Raw genomic sequence first — 16,295 nt, forward strand, 5'->3', positions numbered from 1 at the left:
CTTTGGAGCTGTTGTGGTCACCAGGTAGATTCACCTGAGGGCAGGGTTATTTATATTCTCTGGTGAAGTTGAGGAAAATTGGCAGTGAGGAATATGGGCTCAGCTCACAGCATTAGGCTGATTTTTAGCCGGCCCAGTGACACGCTATTTCACTGAATTTCACTGAATTTTGCTGAGTTTTTAGAGTTGGAAGGGACCATAGAGATCATCCAGTCCAACCCCCCTGCTGAAGCAGGATTGCCCAGAGCTTGTCAGAGCATGTTACTCAGGAGCATCCAGGTGGGGCTTGAAAATCTCCAGAGAAGGGGACTCCACACCCTCCCTGGGCAATAATAGCATTTCGTTCCAAGTAATTGCAGATCACCATGTGTATTTTTGAGCCACGCAGAGGGGTTCTTTCCTTTTGTCACTTGCAATGCTACTTCTTCACAATGCACAGTACAGAGCAGGCAGATAAAGGAGGATCTGGCATGGAGTGAAACTAATAGATGAACATAGAGAAATCCCAGTGGTTCCCAGTGAGAGGACGAGGGGCAATGGGCACAAGTTGGAACAGAAGAGGTTCCACTCAAATATGAGAAAAAACTTCTTCACAGTGAGGGTGGCAGAGCCCTGGAACAGGCTGCCCAGGGAGGGTGTGGAGTCCCCTTCCTTGGAGATCTTCAAGCCCCACCTGGATGCTCCTGAGTAACATGCTCTGACAAGCTCTGGGCAATCCTGCTTCAGCAGGGGGGTTGGACTGGATGATCTCTATGGTCCCTTCCAACTCTAAAAATTCAGTGAAATCAACACCCTGGGTGCAAATGGCAAGGTATGTTGGTGGTGAAGGAGAGAGCTAGCAGAGCTGTATTGTCACGTTTCTGCAAAAGGGTCGTGAAAGCGTCTGTCTGGTTTTTGTCATGTCTTTTTTTCCTGGCATCTCTCTCCTAATTTTTAATAAATTCTCATTGTGAGGGAATTACTTTGACTTGAAGGCTGATAAAGGTACTCCTGCGAAGTAAGTACTCTACTTAGGAAAGACACGGGTCACAAGAACTTTTCAGTAATTTGTGAAAAGAGTGTCAAGGGAAACACTGGTGTGGGCACCTTCATGAAGTCTCCATATGCTTTTCCTTCTGTTGGTCCATCTAGGGGACTTTGTGTCTAATGAGCTTTCTCAACAAAATGCAGCTTGCTTTTGGTGCCTTGTGAGAGGTGGGTTGTTAAGGCATGCAACTAAAATTATGAATTGTTTGTTGTTCTTTCTTACATGATATGTATCTTGGTCTGAAGAGAAGCAGTCCAGAGGAAATCTGTGGTACACTGTTAGCACTGTTTCAGTCAGCATCTTCTCTCTCCCACCCTTCCTTCTCCCCCTCAGGCCCCAAATACAGTCGAGTTACCCCAGTTGCAGTCTTCTGTGAGGTGCTTGGCATTTCAGTTTTGCATTGTGAAACGTCTCTCTTTGGATGCTTTTGTGGAGCTGGTCTGTGTAGGGACCCCATCATCCCACCATGCTTAACAGCCATTGTGTCAGTGTGATGGTAAACAGGGGTTTACAGAGTTCTGCTTTTGGTAATAGTTGGGGATACGCAGCAAAGAATGACGTTGCATAGACTAAGGGCTACAGGAAGACAGGTGCATGAAATGCACTGGAGAAAGTAGCAGAAAACAGGAGATTTGTGGGAGTTCTGTACAGCCAAAGTAACAGAACAACTGGGAGTCTTTTCCCTGTGGAAACTGTAAAAAAAACACCAAAAAGAGATAGTGTGCAGCTGTGAGGGTTTTCCCGAAGAGGTGTGGGGTGATGTGGAGCCATGCTTGTGCAGCAGCAGCAGCCTTGGGTCTGTGGGCAAGAAAGCATAAAGAAAGGTCAGACTTCACTTATGAGCTGTTTCCATTTCTGGCAACAAGAGACAAGAAATTGCATGCGGTTCGTTAATTCAGCAGATCTGTCGGCATCTATTCTGAGATGCTATTTTGGAACCCATTCGGCTGTTTTACCTACCACAGCATACGCGCTTTGGCTAGAGGAGTGATTCTGATGAGACCTGAGGAGGCTGTTCAGCTCTTGAATGCCATTAGGTGATTCTGATGAGACCCGAGGAGGCTGTTCAGCTCTTGAATGCCATTAATTTCTGAGAGAAGAGTAGCAGTGCCGAGGGTGGCTTGTGGGGTATGTATCTTCTCAGCAATTAGTTTGAAGCATCAATTCCTGCGCTGAAAAATTATATCAATTTCTAGTTCCGAGTATATTTGTTGTCAGCTGATCTCATCTAAGTGTTCAGTTTGTGTAGTCTGAACTTCCAAAACCCATTCTTTGGGAGCTCTGGTAGTCTTATGGGAATAGAACCAGCAAGAAGTAGGGGATCAGACCCTGTCCTTGTGACAGAGTGTCTCTGTTGAATTCAGGAATGGAAATAGGAAGGAAGTGTTCAGTTTGTGTAGTCTGAACTTCCAAAACCCATTCTTTGGGAGCTCTGGTAGTCTTATGGGAATAGAACCAGCAAGAAGTAGGGGATCAGACCCTGTCCTTGTGACAGAGTGTCTCTGTTGAATTCAGGAATGGAAATAGGAAGGAAAATAAACTCATTCATTGTGTAAAAAGTTTTGCATTAACCCTTGGCCTGAGCACAGGCAGCAGGAATGGGAGGATCGGTACTGAAATTGTAAAAAGTTTTGCTTTTAACCCTTGGCCTGAGCACCGGCAGCAGGAATGGGAGGATCGGTACTGAAAGGTGATTTCACATTGCCAGCAGGGTTTTGGATCTGCAGCCCCTAAAAGCCCCTACAGCTTTGTTTTATTGATTGATGTAGTGATTCATCTTAATTTAGCTGAAGTGAATTGCAGATAAATGTAGACCCATTGCTGTTATGGGAACTCCTGGGAAGTATGACGTGTCTGCCTGCTAACTGTTTTAAATATTTCAGCCTTAATCCCTGATGATGGTAGGCAATGCCTAGGTAACCAAGGTGGGACCTCTGGTGTCTCATTTGTGCAAAGATGGAGGAGACATGCCCATAAAATATGTATGTTTTGTGTCAAGAGATGGAGAGAAAAGGTTGTAACTAATACAGAGGCTGCCCTCAGTACGTGAATTGTTGAGAAATGGCTTGCACTTCAGTGAAACAAAGCAAAGTTTTTCTTACTCAATCATTTTATTCTGAGCTATTGTTATTCTAGACGCCTACCCGTGATGATTCCACCATCTGCAACAACCCCTGTCAACGATGCTGCACTTTTGCCAAGCGTGGCTTCTCAGGAAATCTGGAGGTCACAAATTCCAGGCTATTCTGGATCAGTCACACGGCACATAAGTCATCGGGCCAACAACTTCAAGAGACATCCAAAAAGGAGAAAACACATCCGCCCTTCGCCACCGCCACCGCCAAATACTCCATGTCCTATTGATTTGATTGATTTTGGGGATCTCCAGCCTCAGAGGTCTTTCCTAGAACTCCTGTTTAATGGGTGCATTCTCTTTGGGCTTGAGTTCAGCTATGCCATGGAAACAGCCTATGTTACCCCTGTGCTGCTTCAGATGGGGCTTCCAGACCAACTGTATGGAATGGTGTGGTTCATCAGCCCTATATTAGGTAACTTTTCTTTACACTATTTCTTTCCTCTTGTTTTTTTCCATTACACAGGTATTTCATATTTTCATTTTCTTTACCTCAGCTGTTAACAAGCATGTTCTGTGTGGTCTTGAGATTAAGAAGCACTAACCATAATTTTAGACAACCAAACATAGAATAATTCTTGCTGTGTCTTGCTTGACACGAGCCCAGTGTGATCAAAAGGGTCTGTTCTTTTAACCAAACTCTTACATCTTGCATGAGGGTAAGCTTTGGTTAGTCTGTTCCTATATTTAAAAACTAGCAAAAGATGATCAGGATATCCGTTGTGTCCCTATGAAAAAAGTGCCCAGAGACAGTTCCCAAGGGTATGTGAAAAAAGTAGAGTGAGATTGTCTTCTCCTGTTTAATGAGGTGTTCCAACGATGAAAGACCATTGACTGCTGCTGTTATGGGCATTGGATTACTTGCCTTAGCACGGAGCCAGGGCCCGGATCGTATCTACTATTGTGGGAAGAATCATAGGATGGGCTATTGCCACTTGGCAACTTTGTTCTGCCTGTTCTTCTACTTGTGGGATGCACTTGAGAAGAGAGTAGATAGGCCCCTACTCATAGGCTGGCCCACAGTAATAGAGGCACCTTTCCAACTTGCATGTTTGCTTGGGGCTCTCCCATCGAAGATGGAGTAAATGAATATGCTAAACAGCAGAATTTGACATCTAAAGGAATTCCTTTAGAATGGAGTCCTTTAGAACATAAAACTGTTGTAGTCTTATTCTTCACCTGATGTCAAATGCTGCTGTATTGATGATGCAGAGTGAACTGCCATGGCAGTGAGCGGTGGCACATGACGTTATTCAGTCCCCAACCTGAGAAATGCCAGGATGTGTGTGCACTTGGGTGACTAGTACTAGCTGGGGATATCACTATGCCATGGTGTGCTGCCTTTAACTGCCTTTTAAAGTACCTATTTTGACTCTACCACGAAACTGGCTTGTAAAAAAACGCTACTAACTGACGGTTCCTCTTTCCTAGGGTTCTTGTTACAGCCTTTACTGGGAGCCTGGAGTGACAGATGCACATCAAGATTCGGGAGGAGAAGACCTTTCATTCTGGTCTTAGCAATAGGTGTGTCTTTTAGAAACAACGGGTGTAGCACTTACAAAGTAGAAACATTGAGCATCTCTCATCTGCAGCATCCCCCGTGGCACTAGGCCGAACAAAATATCTCTGAAGTGTTGGGTACTGTGGTTCTGAAGAAGGTAGTGAGTGGCACTGAGGTGATGCTTTGGCAGCCTGTGATCCACACATAAAAGCATCTCTTGTCAGAGTCTGAAGAGATGATGTTTTGGGGTCAAGAATGTTTTTCTTTGGCCAAAACCAACTCCAGACGTTTGTACGCTTGAACGGTGGAAAAGGGTTATGTATATCCTATAAGCCATGCTCATTCCCCAGACTGTGACAATCTGAACAAGAGCAGTAGTACTTGCCACAAGGCTGTGCAAGCAGCATAACACTTTTAGAGTATGGAGCAATGCACATTTTTTGCTTGTAGCAGTCAATTGATTGATTTTGTTTTGTTTTATTCCCAGGAGCGTTGCTTGGGCTCTCGCTTATGCTGAATGGCAAAGACATAGGGAGTGCCTTGTCTGACACTGCAAATAACCACAAATGGGGGATCATTCTTACAGTCTGTGGTGTTGTCCTCATGGACTTCAGTGCAGATTCAGCAGACAATCCCAGTCATGCCTACATGATGGATGTGTGCAGCCCAGTGGACCAAGACAGGGGCCTCAACATCCACGCTTTGTTAGCAGGTATGCTTTCTTGGTGCTTCTTGGTGACATAAACCCTAAATAAACAAGTCCTGCTGTGAGAAAGCAGAGTGCAAATCACTAGTCTTTTCCTGTATAAGCATATTAAGCAAATACCTGGAGAGGCTGCACTAATTAAATTTGTAAACACACTTCTGCTTACTGTAAAAGGCTTTTGTAGCTAGCAAAAGTAAAACAAGATACAGTCCTGGGTTGTTCACCTGAAGGTCCCTCGCATCATTTATAATGCCCATTGAAACAAAATTATCCCTCAAAGGAGGAGGTTTGACTTCCTGCAGGTGTGGAAAATGCCTTTTTTTAGTTACTCTGTTGGAGGGGACATGCATCCTGGGTGCTGTGGTCTCTCATTGCTGTCATCTTCAATCGCTGTATGCTATAGTCTAGTTTTCTGTCTGTTTCATGCACTTGAATGTGTTTGTAAGAAAGAAAGAATAGTGTCGTAAGGCTTTTACCATGTGAACAGAGCAAGAGATGTATCTGGTGCCTTCAGAACTTCAGTGTTCATCAGTAGTAATGCAGTGGCAGTTTTGTATGTTGTTGACACGTTAGTGATGAGCTTGCTACACTTCTGAAGCAATTCAGTTTGTCTTGGTCACAATTATATCTGCGTTACTCTAAGTAAGTGGGGAAAATGGATTTTCATTTACTACCAGGAAAACAGTGTTATCTGACTGATTGCAGAGCTTTGCCACAAGGCTGGGGGACACTTTTGTTTTATGGGCTGAAATAGCTGAAGGTAGAGTGGTTTGTTCTTTACAAAGAAAGAACTACCATGTTTAGTTACTTGTATCATCACTTTCACAGTACTGACCTTCTCCCTCTTTCTGTACCATTTTTGTACATCCAGACTGTCCTTGTGGCATGGATAACTCTGTTTATTACTACATTTCAATTGAAAAGGGTTGAATAGTAAAACAGAAGTAACGTGTCAGATTCTACTCACAAATCATTAGAGAAATGGTGCTGTGCTGTTACTGATTTCCAGGATTGGCTAGGGAAGGTAATCTCGGCTCTGTTTTTCCACCAGGTCTTGGAGGTGGCTTTGGTTATGTTGTTGGAGGAATACACTGGGATAGAACCAGTTTTGGAAAAGCTGTGGGAGGGCAACTTCGCGTCATCTATGTCTTCACCTCAGTAATACTGACTATCACTACTGTGCTGACTCTGATTAGCATTCCAGAAAGACCCTTAAGGTCCTTTAGCAGGAAGAAAAAAGTGATGAAGAGTCCGAGTCTTCCTCTCCCTCCTTCGCCACCTTTCTTCTTTGAGGAGGGTGTAAACGAAAACTTAGCTTCTCATAACTCAGCTCACTTATATGCAAGTTTTACAAGTCCCGTTTCTCCCCTCAGCCCACTTACACCCAAATATGGCAGTTTTGTCAGCAGAGACAATTCCTTGACGGGAATTAATGAGTTTGCCTCATCATTTGGGACTTCAAATATTGACAGCGTGCTTATAGACTGTTTTACAGGTGGGCACAGTAGTTACTTAGCACTTCCAGCTAGCTTGCCCAGGCAGCCTGTCAGTGTCAGCTTTCCTCGGGCTCCTGGCGGCTGTTACCAAGGAGAAAATGGAGTTCTGGAGCAAGGGGAGAGCAGCGTAACACCGGGGCCTGACGGCGAGACGCTGAGGGTGGGCTCACTGGATGCGATAAAGCCACGGTCGTCAGGGATCCTGAAAAGACCTCAGACCTTGGCCATTCCAGATATCGTAACAGGACAATGTCCAGAAAATAGCAGAAGAAGAAACGTAACCTTCAGCCAACAGGTAAGGGCAGAAAATCAATGATACGACCACGTAAACCTGAGCGTTCATTTAATCTCTTCATATAGTTTTAAACGTGTAGCGCACAAATTCATGATTAAAGACTGCTCGTGACAGTTTGCTTATAAAAGTCATTAAGGGAACAGCATACCTGCTGTGACCTTATTGGTAAAATAGTGGGTAGGATGTGAATGATGACTGGCAGTCTGCCAGCTGCCTTTGTTAAGATGGCAGAAATGGGATCGTTCCACTCTCACTGGGCCACGTGTGAAAGTTAGGTTGGTATTTTTAGCCATATTTCACCACCCAGGGAGCTACCACATGAGAGCAGAAAAAGACACATTTTTATTGAGCCTGTATCTTCCCTTTCCACAGAATTACCTGCAAGATAGGGCCAGGGATAGGATTCTCCCATGAGCTTCTCCTTATGGCAGTCATTACATCTGGTTCCATCAGGGAGGTGAGGTTTCCCTTACACAGGGATAAGACTCTGACCTCATCTCCCACTGTTGGTGATAACTTGGAATGTCTGAGACCTCTGTATGCTGGCCAATTTTTTTATGATCCAAGATGAGGTAAACTGTCCTCTGTTTTTTTTTGGTTTGGTTTTTTTGGGGGGAGGTGTGTGTGGGGGTTTTGTTTGTTTGTTTTGGTTTGTTTGTTTGTTTGTTGCTGTATTTTGACTCAGTTTATGAGAATAGACTTCGTTAGGGCAAGGTTATTACATACTGTGCACACAGAGATCGAGCATCAAGCTTAGCAAGCAATGAGAATGTGTTTTAATTAAAACCAGCCTCTTCTTACTTGATGTCTCTAGAACTTCAGGAACCAAATTCACCTGAATGTGGGTACAGCTCCTGTTGAATGCAATGGAATTTGTGCCTTCCCTACGCTAGCATCTGGATGTGGTTGCCAAATACCCTAGGGAAATGAGGAGTACTGTTTCAAGTATACTGAAAGCTGCAGCACAATGCTGTCATTTAACACTTGTTCCAAGGCTGAATTTAACAGTCTAGCTAAATACACTGTTCTTAATCTCCAATTCAACACAGTCCAGCAACAGAGCTTAACTTTCAGCTGATCAGAGAGGTGTGTAATATTGCATAGGTTTGCTTAAAGGATGTTTGGGTTTGTCTTACTGTGTTGTTTCACCTGGGAGTTCTTCTGATGCAGGTTGCTAATATCTTGCTGAATGGTGTTAAGTATGAGAGCGAGCTGAATGGATCGGGGGAGACCTCAGAGCAACCACTGTCTGTGAAGCTTCTTTGTTCCACCATCTGTCGGATGCCCAAGGCTCTTCGTAACCTCTGCATCAACCACTTCCTAGGTATTCAGAAAGTGCCATCTTGCTTTCACCGTGACGTAGCTTACCTCCTGTGAATGCTTTTAAATAATTATCTATTGTTGCAATGGCTGCTAACTAGAGAGGATATGATTTGTTCTATATACTCTCACCAACAAGCCTGGAGAAGAGGAGGCTCCGGGGAGGCCTTATAGCGGCCTTTCAATATCTGAAGGGAGCCTATAGAAGAGCTGGGGAGGGACTCTTTGCCAGGAAGGGTAATGATAGGACAAGGGGAAATGGGTTTAAATTGGGAGAAAAAAGATTCAGATTAGATCTCAGGAAGAAATTTTTTACTATGAGGGTGGTGAGACACTGGAACAGGTTGCCCAGAGAAGCTGTGGCTGCCCCATCCCTGGAGGGGTTCAAGGCCAGGCTGGATGTGGCCTTGAGCAACCTGCTCTAGTGGGAGGTGTCCCTGCCCATGGCAGGGGGGTTGGAACTCGATGATCTTTGAGGTCCCTTCCAACCCAAACCATTCTATGATTCTATAAGGTACTTTCTGGTATTTAGTTTCTTAGACCACTGAGAAAGAAAAGAAAAAACCACCACAAAACAACAACAATAAAATAGTAAAGCCTACGTTCCTAGGAAAGGAATAACAATGGCCTAAATCAGCACATCTGTTAAATGGAATATTTACACTGGGATGAGAAACACTGCTGAATGGAGAACTTGAAACCCTCGATCCCTTTTTTTTTTTTTTAACGCTCTGAAACTTTCATTACTGAGGTGAGAGACGAGATTATTTGTATTTCCCTGCTTACACCTGAGAAAACTTGCATTACTGGGGTGAGAAACGAAATTATTTGTATTTCCCTGCTTACACCTGAGACCAGCTTTTGCTTCCCTCCCTTTGACAGCATGGGTGTAGGGGTCCCAGAACAGGCTGTGAGGGGACACAAACACAATGCTGCAGGAGCAGCTGTAACCACTCACTGTTACCTTTGCTGTTACAGTATGTGAGTGAAGGGATTGTTTTGCAAGCAATCCAGTTTACACAAAATTGGACAGAAGGTAACAGGTAGTTAACCCTCATTGGCTGTGAAAGAAAAGAAGAGATTGCCTGCATCAATGGCCATGAAGCCAGTTTGTAGGAGTAGGAGTTTTTAACTGTGTGACCAGCTTTTGCTTCCCTCCCTTTGACAGCATGGGTGTAGGGGTCCCAGAACAGGCTGTGAGGGGACACAAACACAATGCTGCAGGAGCAGCTGTAACCACTCACTGTTACCTTTGCTGTTACAGTATGTGAGTGAAGGGATTGTTTTGCAAGCAATCCAGTTTACACAAAATTGGACAGAAGGTAACAGGTAGTTAACCCTCATTGGCTGTGAAAGAAAAGAAGAGATTGCCTGCATCAATGGCCATGAAGCCAGTTTGTAGGAGTAGGAGTTTTTAACTGTGTCAGAGATGCTCAGGAGACTGCAGTCATGACGTAAGAAGCGTTTCTTCCAGTTCTTTGTGGGAGGACAACAGCAACTTTAAAGGACTGTGTGATGAGCAACTCTGAAACCGAGTGTTGTGCCCTGTCAAAACCAGAAGGCAGCTCAGACTGCTGTAATCTGTTTTTCTGTCTTGCTAAACCAGTATTCTGTGTCAGAGATGCTCAGGAGACTGCAGTCATGACGTAAGAAGCGTTTCTTCCAGTTCTTTGTGGGAGGACAACAGCAACTTTAAAGGACTGTGTGATGAGCAACTCTGAAACGGAGTGTTTTGCCCTGTCAAAACCAGAGGGCAGCTCAGACTACTGTAATCCGTTTTTCTGTCTTGCTAAACCAGTATTCTGTGGCCTCTAGGATTCTGCTTAGGAATTCAGAGGATGTCTTGGTCTTTGACAAACGTTGTACCATAATGCATGGGGAACAGCAGTCGCAGATAAACGTGGCTGAACGTGACGTGATACTCTCGTTGCATAGCCTGTCTTCAGTTGCCATTGGTAATACAGCTCACAGCACCCATGTAAGCTTACAAGGGGAAACAGACACTCTCCAATTCTAATAGGTTACTTCTGGCTTCTTTCAGGATGGCTCTCGTTCGAGGGGATGTTACTCTTCTATACCGACTTCATGGGAGAAGTAGTGTTTCAAGGGAATCCGAAAGCACCTCACAACTCAGATGAGTATCAGAAGTACAACGCTGGGGTCACCATGGGCTGCTGGGGAATGTGCATCTATGCATTCAGTGCTGCTTTCTACTCAGGTACTTAGTACAGCCATCCTGGCCTCTGCTGTGAGAAAGGTGCTCCCGCTCCTTGAGCAGTGTTTCTGCAATGAGTCTAACACTTGTGTTGCACGTAGCCTGCCACGTGGCACGAGTTCTGAAGCAGAGTGTTCTTTTTCACTGCATTATCTCTGCTAGTTAGCTTGGCCTGCTCTGACAGCAGATGAGGTCAGCAGTCTGGTGAAAACACATCTCTCTTAGTATGCAGTTCCTTTCACAAGTGGCATTTTCTATGTATGTTGAATTCAGAAGGACACACAGCCACAAGAGGAAGAGTTCTGGTGCAACACACCTGGTGCCAGCGTGCCCCTGACAGAGCGCCTGGTGTCACGCACCACCCTGGCACCTTGTCGTGTGTCATGTGTTGCCCCCTCACCCCCAAACAGTTCCCATTTCCCCCTCCTGGGACAGGGGACACTGCCATGGTCTCCACACAGGTAGGGCACCAAGGCTGCATTGCGGCAGTGGGGTTTGGAAGGGGTCCTTGGCTCTTGTTTGTGAGTGATCTGTTACTCAAAGGTCTTGATGGTGGCTGCTGAGATGTGGCTGCCCAACAGCTGGGCTGTGGGGCCTGAGGGTGCATCCCTTGGGTCTGGTGACTGACCAGCAGCAGGGAGGGCTGTGGTTCACCCCCGAATGCCATGCCATTGTCTTGCAGCCCTGCTGGAGAAGCTGGAGGAGCGGTTCAGCACACGGACGCTGTACTTTGTGGCATATTTGGCCTTCGGGTTGGGCACGGGGCTGGCCACGCTCTCCAGAAACATCTACGTGGTGCTGTCACTCTGCGCTACCTACGGCATCCTTTTCGCCACGCTCTGCACGCTGCCATACTCTCTGCTCTGCGACTACTACCAGAGCCAGGAGGTGAGCCCTGGGCCGGGGAGGGCAGAGGGGCTCCCCCACCTCCCCTTACGCTGTGTCCCCCGCAGTTTGTAGGCTCGCAGGCGGAGGGCACGCGGCGCGGGATGGGCGTTGACATCTCCCTGCTGAGCTGCCAGTACTTCTTGGCTCAGATCCTCGTGGCCCTGGCCATGGGGCCGCTGACGGCAGCTGTGGGCAGCGCCAGCGGTGCCATGTACTTCGCCAGCCTGGTGTCCTTCCTGGGCTGTCTCTTCTCCTCCCTTTGCGTCACCTACGAGTCGCCGCCCAGCGAGGAGCTGCCACCCACTGAGGAGCAGCGCCCGCTCTTGCCTCGTGCCCGGAACGAATAACTGGGAGAAGCCACCACAGCCTCCACTGCCTCATTGCATCGCCTTCGGCCTCCCCATCACAGAGTGGTGGGCTCCTGCGCCTCCAGGACAGCAGCAGCGGGCACGGCAAATGGCAAGAATGTCTACGCTGGCTTTGTTGAGCTTTCCCCTGCCCACGGGAGGGTGAGGAGCAAGTCAGTGGCAGCTGGCACCGCTCATCCTTCCCCCAAGGTGGCAAAAGCCCATCGGTGCCTCGGGGCCACAACGACAGGAAGAGGTGATGTCAGCGTGGGGCCATTCCCTTCAGCTGCCCCGTGGTGCCATCACTCCCAGGGGAACAAGTGGTGATTCCAGGGGACCTGGAAGTCTGGTGCCTGGGCAGGGTGACAGCAAGCTGCAGGGCTGCAGATGCTGCTGCAGCGCTGCCACTGCTCCATGGGCAGAAGGTGCCATCTCTCAGCCATGCAGAGCAGCCTGGTCCTCTGTTGCTGAAGGATGTGGTGACTCTCGTGAGGCCTCGGGCAGTGATGAGGCCAACCTGCAGGTCACAGCCTCTGCCCGTGGCAGGCCTGGTTCTGGAGGGCACGTTTCAAAACTGTGGAAAGGCTGAGAGCAACTGGTCTCGCTCGGGGGGCACAAGTACTCTGTCAAGTGCCATGGCCAGGCTCCTGGGCATTCAGAGCTCCCACCAGCAGAACTGTCCCAAGGAGCTGCCGTGGGGTGAAACCGCAGTGACCCAGCTCCCAGCCCCTCCTCTGTAGGTTCTGGCTGTGGTCCACGGTGATGGTTGCCAATATGTGCATATTTCCTTCCACATTAGACTTTTAACTAAGACTACAAGGGCTTGTGATGACTTAGCAGGAAGATGGGCAGTTGGCTGTAACGCAGCTTTGGGGAGAAGTGTCTTTTTGTATCAACTTTCTTGGGTAGAAGCTTACTCTCGAGTTGAAAATTTAAGAAGAATCATTTGTGTGAAAGCCTGCAGCACATCATCCTTGTTTTTCATACAGTTGTACCTTGTGACATTTTAAAATCTGCATGAGGATCAGTGATTAAGTACTTGTCAGCTAGAGCTGCATCTTCCGTATCTCATTGAAACTAGTAAAAGGGCTTTGTCATTATTTGTGAGAATTCTTGATTGATCTGATTTTGGAAGGTGGTGAATGTGTGAGATCTCATAAAAGTTCCAGTTAAGCCCAGGAGCCTTTTAAGTCTTGAGAGCAAAGATGAAAATGGAAATAAAGTTACAACTATTTCTAGGATTCCTGTCACTCTGCCTCTGTATTTGGGTTGGCAGCCAAGGTTTACCAAAGCTGATGGGCATTTTGATGTTTACTTGTGTTGTGCATTGCATCCCTGTAGAGGTTGCTTTTGCTCACCTGGTCTTTAGGTCCAGAAAAAGGGTTTTCTCTGGACGGTCACTCCTTTTAAGTGAGTTGTACTTGAATGTCCACCTGAGTTTATTCTGATGCTTGATCTGCGATGCCAAGATGAAATAACTTGTGTAATCTTTAGCTGTTGTGGCTTACTGTACTCCAGTGCTGAAAGCACAATGCACACCTTGTTGTGAGAGGTTCTTGTAAGAACATTTCATTTTTATTGCCTATTCCTGAGTATTTATTTTTTTTTTACTTGAGAAGCAAGTTTTGTGATACTCAGTATTTACTTAAATGGAGGAGCACTACTGAAGTTATAAAGTCAAACACTCAGAGGTAAAAGACTCTCAGATTGATAAGTCTATTAATCTTTCTTTTCTTTGTTTGGGCTTATGTAGTGTTGTATCTGCAGGAATGTCTGTGACATGCCATTTCCTTGATTATGGCACAGCTGTCTCCAAGAATGTTCAGGATGAAGCTGGAACAAAAATAGCATGAGAACCTTTGGTGCTTCTGATTTCTGAGAATCTGAAGACTTGACTTTCGAGAAGTTTTCTTTTCTTGTTCGTCCGCTGTGTAACCTTAATTTCTCTTCCTTATCTTACCAGACTTTTAAACTCAAAAATGTGTTTGTTTGTTTGTTTTTTTGTCCCACTAGCTAATGCAGTACTAGTTCTTAGAATGTTTTCTCCTCTTAAGTTTTGTAGCCAGCATCATTGCACTAAACAGATCAGGAGCACTTTCTTTTTCTAGGTATCTGGAATTGCAGATCATTTTGCTGTAAGTGAGGATCTTCAAAAGATTCATAGAATTGATGAAATCAAATGTATTTGATGGTAATCTCTGTCTCTGGTTCCATTTGTAAATAATATTATTAAATGCATTTATATAGTTTTAAAACTATTGCTATGCCCCTATGCATTACCTAATAGAGTATATATTACATTTTCTATTTTATGGGATATGGACTTTATTTTCCATATGTATTTATGTAGTGTTTACATACATAGTACTCTTAAGTCAGCGTCAAGGTATGTTAATATGGGGCTTTGAGCAGTACTGGTGGTGTCTGGAAAAAATCCATGCAGTTGGAAGTTGCACCAAATCCATAGATATAACTTAAAAAAGAGGCATTTCTTACTTGCTTATTCTCTTCCTTTGTCATACATTTTACGTTTTACAGAAATTACTGTATGTGGTCACTGTTGAACTGTGAGCTGGAAAGTGATGTTTACCTTTTGGAATCCAAATGCTTCAAATATTCAGTCTAAATCTGCGAGCTGCTGTTTAGAAGTAAGATGCATGAGTTTAGGCAGAAAAGTGATTTTATGCCGTGCTGTGGTTTAATCTCTTCAGCGGTGCCTAAAGGTTAATTTTGACTAAGTCCTTACCATTAAAGGTTGCTTGATGGCAGTTATTTGTGGATGTTCATAAATGTGTTTATAGCACATGTACAGAAGTAGGGAAAATGGGGAAAGGGATGGAGAAAAGCATCTAATCAGTTGTGTCATGTTTGTAATTAAGCCAGCTGTAGCCATTCCAGTGTGTGTTTGCAGTTCATTCAACCTCTGCTGTATCTCAAAAAAGAAAACCTAATGGTTTTGGAACTTCCACTGTATCTTTGAATGAAGAAAATAAGCCTTTTCAGGAATCAAATCAAATAAATGTGCATGACTTTATATATAAAAAAAGAACAACTACTTTGGGAACTATTTGAAAAGAGTTGTCCAGACAATTTATTTTTTACTAACAAGTAATTAAGCATCTTGTACTCTATAGGACATACACTTTATTTTATTAAAAAAAGGATTTCTCTTCAGGTAAAAGGTGGCTTTTTTAATGTATATTCTTCCTCCCTCAGACTGGAATACAGCCTTAGTGAGAGACTTTTAGATGCTGTTACTGTAACAACACCCAGTGGATTGCATTAAGTACAATAAACATCTTGAAAATTCTAGGACTACTGGAGCTGAAATGCTCCAGCATCCATTTTATCTATCTAAACTTACATTTTCTATACCTCCAGTTGTTAAGACATAATGATTCATTTTGCCTAGCTTTTCTGCCGAGAAGGTTTTTGTTGATGTTCACTAAGGAAATTACTGCAACTTTCCATTGCTGTTCCTCTGCCCCAGGCTGCTGCTTCTGTAGCAGGGTCAGTGGAGAGGAAGGTGCTATTTAAAGTGGGCTGGCCTTTAGGGTGGCAAATTTCAGGCTTAGACTGATTAGAGGTCTTTTACTAGAATCCTTAGTTTCCTTGGTATTGCCATCCATGTTGTCTCCTAACAGGTTTGAAGGTTCTGGGAAGTCAGTGTTGTACACTGTCCAAGGAGTTCTTCATGTTAAAAGCCTTGCCAGCACGCTCGCTCGCTCTCATGTGTCCTGTGCAAAAATGGTAAATGCGTGGAATAATGTGAATTTTTGGTGTATGCAGCTTGTTGCCTAATGTCCCCACCCCCAGCGGTAGCCAAGGAGTTTTACTTTAGATCTGAAAGACAACAGCATAGTTCAATACCCAAATAGTGCTAATAGTTAACAGTAAATGAAGAGGAGAGTGCTTCATCAGCTTGCCAGGTGTATGGAAAATGGAAGTATTCCAGGAGCAGGAAGAAAGCGGGCAATGAGTAATATTAATCAGATGAGAATTCAAATGTGAAATACATACAGAGTAGCAGTCTGACAAACAGTCTGCAATAGGATTGATGCAGTATTTGCCATGTATATAAGCTGTATGTAAGCTTTTTTGTCTGTTTTTGCTTTTTCTAGGATCCAGCGATAGCTTTCTCAAACAAAGGATAACAAACTTCCATAGCCAACGGAACAGCCAGCAGAGGAAACTGCAACATCAGAACAGAAATGAAGATTTTGGGTTGTGTGAGTACAGTGCTAACCAACCTTACGAGAGCTACTAAAACAATGAGTTTAACAATATTGCTTATGAGAACTACTAAAACAATGAGTTTAACAATATTGCTATCAAATGCTACAAAGAATTACTAAGCTAGAGGTTC

At 44.8% G+C, this 16,295-nt stretch overlaps 2 protein-coding genes across 3 annotated transcripts in view; both read left to right on the plus strand.

Moving 5' to 3' along the window:
• The window catches only part of LOC106893806 (proton-associated sugar transporter A-like), a 35,016-nt gene extending 33,869 nt beyond the window's left edge, over positions 1 to 1,147 (plus strand). Inside the window, exon 6 of the mRNA XM_014952031.1 lies at positions 1,132 to 1,147. Within this exon, the coding sequence (XP_014807517.1) occupies positions 1,132 to 1,147 (16 nt within the window). The remainder of the gene's footprint in view (positions 1 to 1,131) is intronic.
• Positions 1,148 to 2,064: 917 nt separating this feature from the next.
• The window catches only part of LOC106893819 (proton-associated sugar transporter A-like), a 32,208-nt gene continuing 17,977 nt past the window's right edge, over positions 2,065 to 16,295 (plus strand). Inside the window, exons 1-9 of one of the 2 annotated variants that reach the window (XR_001413167.1) lie at positions 2,065 to 2,155; positions 3,164 to 3,576; positions 4,593 to 4,685; positions 5,150 to 5,374; positions 6,420 to 7,159; positions 8,330 to 8,483; positions 10,521 to 10,697; positions 11,377 to 11,582; positions 16,051 to 16,158. Coding sequence is in view for 1 of the 2 variants with exons in the window: in XM_014952048.1 (XP_014807534.1) it covers positions 3,177 to 3,576; positions 4,593 to 4,685; positions 5,150 to 5,374; positions 6,420 to 7,159; positions 8,330 to 8,483; positions 10,521 to 10,697; positions 11,377 to 11,582; positions 11,648 to 11,929 (2,277 nt within the window). In the remaining variant the exon portion in view is untranslated. Of the gene's footprint in view, positions 2,156 to 3,163; positions 3,577 to 4,592; positions 4,686 to 5,149; positions 5,375 to 6,419; positions 7,160 to 8,329; positions 8,484 to 10,520; positions 10,698 to 11,376; positions 11,583 to 11,647; positions 15,007 to 16,050; positions 16,159 to 16,295 lie in introns of those variants that run through there. The other variant, XM_014952048.1, reaches the window with a different exon arrangement.

The sequence above is a fragment of the Calidris pugnax genome, unplaced genomic scaffold (genome assembly GCF_001431845.1).
Source record: "Calidris pugnax isolate Ruff unplaced genomic scaffold, ASM143184v1 scaffold161, whole genome shotgun sequence".
Taxonomy (NCBI): domain Eukaryota; kingdom Metazoa; phylum Chordata; class Aves; order Charadriiformes; family Scolopacidae; genus Calidris; species Calidris pugnax.